The sequence below is a fragment of the Pteropus vampyrus genome, unplaced genomic scaffold (assembly GCF_000151845.1).
Source record: "Pteropus vampyrus isolate Shadow unplaced genomic scaffold, Pvam_2.0 Scaffold8, whole genome shotgun sequence".
Lineage (NCBI taxonomy): Eukaryota > Metazoa > Chordata > Mammalia > Chiroptera > Pteropodidae > Pteropus > Pteropus vampyrus.
The window spans coordinates 11,916,849-11,920,376 of NW_011888789.1; the positions used below are offsets into that span (position 1 = coordinate 11,916,849).

Genomic DNA, 3,528 nt, shown 5'->3' on the forward strand with positions numbered 1-3,528 from the left:
AAATAAACCAGACAGAAAAAGTTGAAAATCACATGATATCACTTATATGTGGGATATAAACCTAAAAGCAACAAATGAACAGGACAAACAAACAGATTCTTGGACATGGACAATGGACGAGTGGTTACCAGGGAGTAGAGGAGGAGGGGAGAGATAGACGGTGTAAAGGGGGTCAATGGAGGAGAGTAGGGGGAGGGTAAAATGGGTAAAGGGGATCAAATATATGGTAGCTGAAGGAAACTGGACTTTGGGTGGAAATCACACAATAGAATATATAGATGTCAAATTATAATGTATGCCTGAAAATTATATAATTGTATTAACTAATGTTACCCTAATAAACTTAATTAAAAAAAAAAAAAGATATTCTTTCTTCTGAGAGATTACACCATAGAACACTGAGTGCCTAGGAATAGATTTATCTAACAAAGAAAAACGAAATCCTTTTGTAACATTCTGAATGGAGAAATGATACAAAAAGATATTGGTCAGAACCTGTAACACTTTTTCCTTTAATTAAAGAGAAACTGGGTTGTAAAGTGTAGCTTATTAAGTACTGTGGTCAGGAGCTCCTGTTAGACAAAAATTGGAATAGTTCTCTAAGTAAATTTATTGCATGAAGAAGCAGCTGGTGGATGATAATAGATCTGGCAGTTCCAAAAATTAGTATTAGTAGAAAAATAAGTTGATGTTGACTGTTGATAATTACAAAATCTTGGAGTACTTTGTGGTGGAGCCTTTCATGTTTTCCAGTATAAGCACAATAGGAGGACTTGTGGTGTTGCTAGAGGAATTTCTTTAATATCATCAAATATCTGGTAAGTTTTAACAGTGAATTTTTAAGACAGAATAAAATTCCTCAATGAATAGCCTATAATCTACTTAATCATTTCATTATTAAGGTTGTTGACAATTTTATGTGATTATAAATAGTTGTGATGAACAAATTCATGCCTATAACTTTTTTTTAGTTGAATCATTTTCTTAGGAAGGGTTTCTAGAAGTTTAATAACAAAAAGTACAGAAAGTCACATGATGTTATATCAAGTCTCCAACTGTACATGTTGTATTAAGGGATTCTTTGTTTAGTCATAGCAACCCATAAGCAGAAGACCTTCAATAGCCTCCTTAACAATAGTGGCCTTAACAAAGGGGTGGTTCATTGTCCTACTTGGGGAATGTCTTACTGGATCTTTACTGGAACCCCCTGTAGGCCTTGTGGTGATAGACAGCCTCCTTTTTATTCTCTTGCCATATAAAGGATGGCTAAGAATTTAAATCATTTTCCACTGTATTATGACCTTCCACTTCAATCTGTCCCACTTTTTGATGTATTAGCTTAGGAATCAAATTTGAATTTCATTTTCTTCAGTCATTAACAGCTATACAGGATATCAGGATTATTTATTGAGATATAACTGAAATATTAGTTTGAGGTATAGAATATAATAATGATTTGATATTTGTATACATTCCCAAATGACCACCACAATAAGTCTAGATAACATCACAGGATTCTTCTATCTAAGGTGGGAAAAATTATGCCTTAATCTTAATCTTAGTCTTAGAGAGAAAGATGAGTACTAGAAAACTTGATTCTATGTTTTAACCATTTTTAAAAGGTAAAGTGGAAATTATTTGAATCATTTAGATTTAGAGTTTAAATTTAATTTTGTTTGGATTAGTAAACAGGATTTTGAGTGTCAATAATAGTCTAGATAGGTCATTTAAAACTACAATAAGCAATATGTCTCGTCTGCTGTTATTTGGGAAGCAGAGGGGGATAATACAAAGAACATGAGCTTTGGAGTCAGATCTGAGTTCATTTCTTGACCTTGCCACAGTGATACCAACAACAATGATATTAAAAATAATTACCTTTTATTGACTACACTATGTACCAGACACTATGCTAAGCATTTTATATATGAAATCTCATTTAATTTTCACAATAACCCTGCAAGATAAGTATATGATCTCTAGTCTTATAGAGAAACTAATGCTCACAGCAGTTATATATATAGCATCTGGCCTAGCTAGGTCTGTCTGTGTAGTCTTTTTTTCTTTCTATTTTATAATGATTATTTTCTTCTTTCTCTAGCCACTCTCCCAGCTTTCCCAGAATTCCCTCCCCAGTTTGTGGGTATGAGTTCTTCGCTGTTCGGTATAAATGTTAGGTATACTTATAGAAATGTTTGGAATGGAGGCACTGCTCTAAGGTGTTCCATCACAATATGCTTTCCTGTTTTTATGATACAGACTCTAGTGAAAATCTGAGTTTAATATATGGCATGTGATTATAATATATGAGAGAAAGAATGCTTCAAAGGTTGCTTAGTAGTTCATATTTTCATTAGTTACTGATCTCTTCCCAGAGTTTTCAAAGTTGGGCATTAAGTCAGGGCATTTCAACTCTTCTGTTCATCTTTTTTTGTCTCAACTTTGCTTTTTTACAGAGTTTGAATTCTTATACAAATGGTGCATATGGCTCACCATACCCCACTGGCCCTGGGGCCAATACTGCCTCATACACTGGGGCTTATTACACACCTGGATATACTCAGACCAATTACTCCACAGAGGTTCCAGGCACTTACCGCTCACCTGGCAACAGCCCAGCCCCAGTCTCTGCTTGGATGTATCCTCAGCAGGACTGCCAGACTGAAGCACCTCCTCTTAGGGGGCAGGTTTCAGGATATCCTACTTCACAGGTGAGCATTTTTCTGTTGGGTTTATATTTTTTAGTATTCTATGAATGATACCATGTTTATTTCTCTGTTCACTTTAAGAGGAGTTCTAATATATCTTCATTTGTGCCTCCTTATAACATATGGGTCTGCTTATTTAGAGTATCTATGGGACAGACTTATGCCGTGCTTCAGCCATTGAATTTTAGGTCCATTCCTTCTGAGTTTGATCATCATCAAATCTGCCCCTGGTATCTTTAGAACCAAGCTTTTTTAGGCTTGGAGAAATTGCTTTAACTGATCAGAGATGCTACAGTTTAGCCCAGTATAAGCTAAAGTACTCTGTTAAGCAGAGAGGAAGCATCTCTGCATCTGTTTATACTAGAACATTTTTATTACTTCTTTAAGGTATTTTTTAAGGTATTTTTTTTTTTTAGCAATGACCGGCATATTTCCTTCCTCTCAACCTAGAACCCTGGAACAACCCTGCCCCATTATCCTTATGGGGATGGTAATCGTAGTATTCCACAACCAGGACCATCTGTACGACCACAAGAGGACTCATGGGCTTCTCCTGGTGCTTATGGAATGGGAACCCGTTATCCCTGGCCTTCAGCTGCGCCCTCAGCACCACCTGGGAATCTCTACCTGAGTGAAAGTACTTCATCATGGCCTACCAGTGGCTCTCCTCAGCCACCTTCTTCACCACCAACCCAGCAGCCCAAGGTAGGAGACCTTCTAAATGTTCTTTTGAGGTTTGGATAATTGAGAATACAACATGGTATTTTTCTGGATTGGTCTATGTTAAATGGGGACTAATTACAAAATGTTGGTGACTACT

At 36.3% G+C, this 3,528-nt stretch overlaps 1 protein-coding gene across 1 annotated transcript in view; it reads left to right on the plus strand.

Moving 5' to 3' along the window:
* Window positions 1-3,528, plus strand: part of DDHD2 (DDHD domain containing 2) — a 73,976-nt gene that overhangs the window by 18,547 nt on the left and 51,901 nt on the right. Inside the window, exons 3-4 of the mRNA XM_023538514.1 lie at window positions 2,457-2,711; window positions 3,159-3,413. Of these exons, the coding sequence (XP_023394282.1) occupies window positions 2,457-2,711; window positions 3,159-3,413 (510 nt within the window). The remainder of the gene's footprint in view (window positions 1-2,456; window positions 2,712-3,158; window positions 3,414-3,528) is intronic.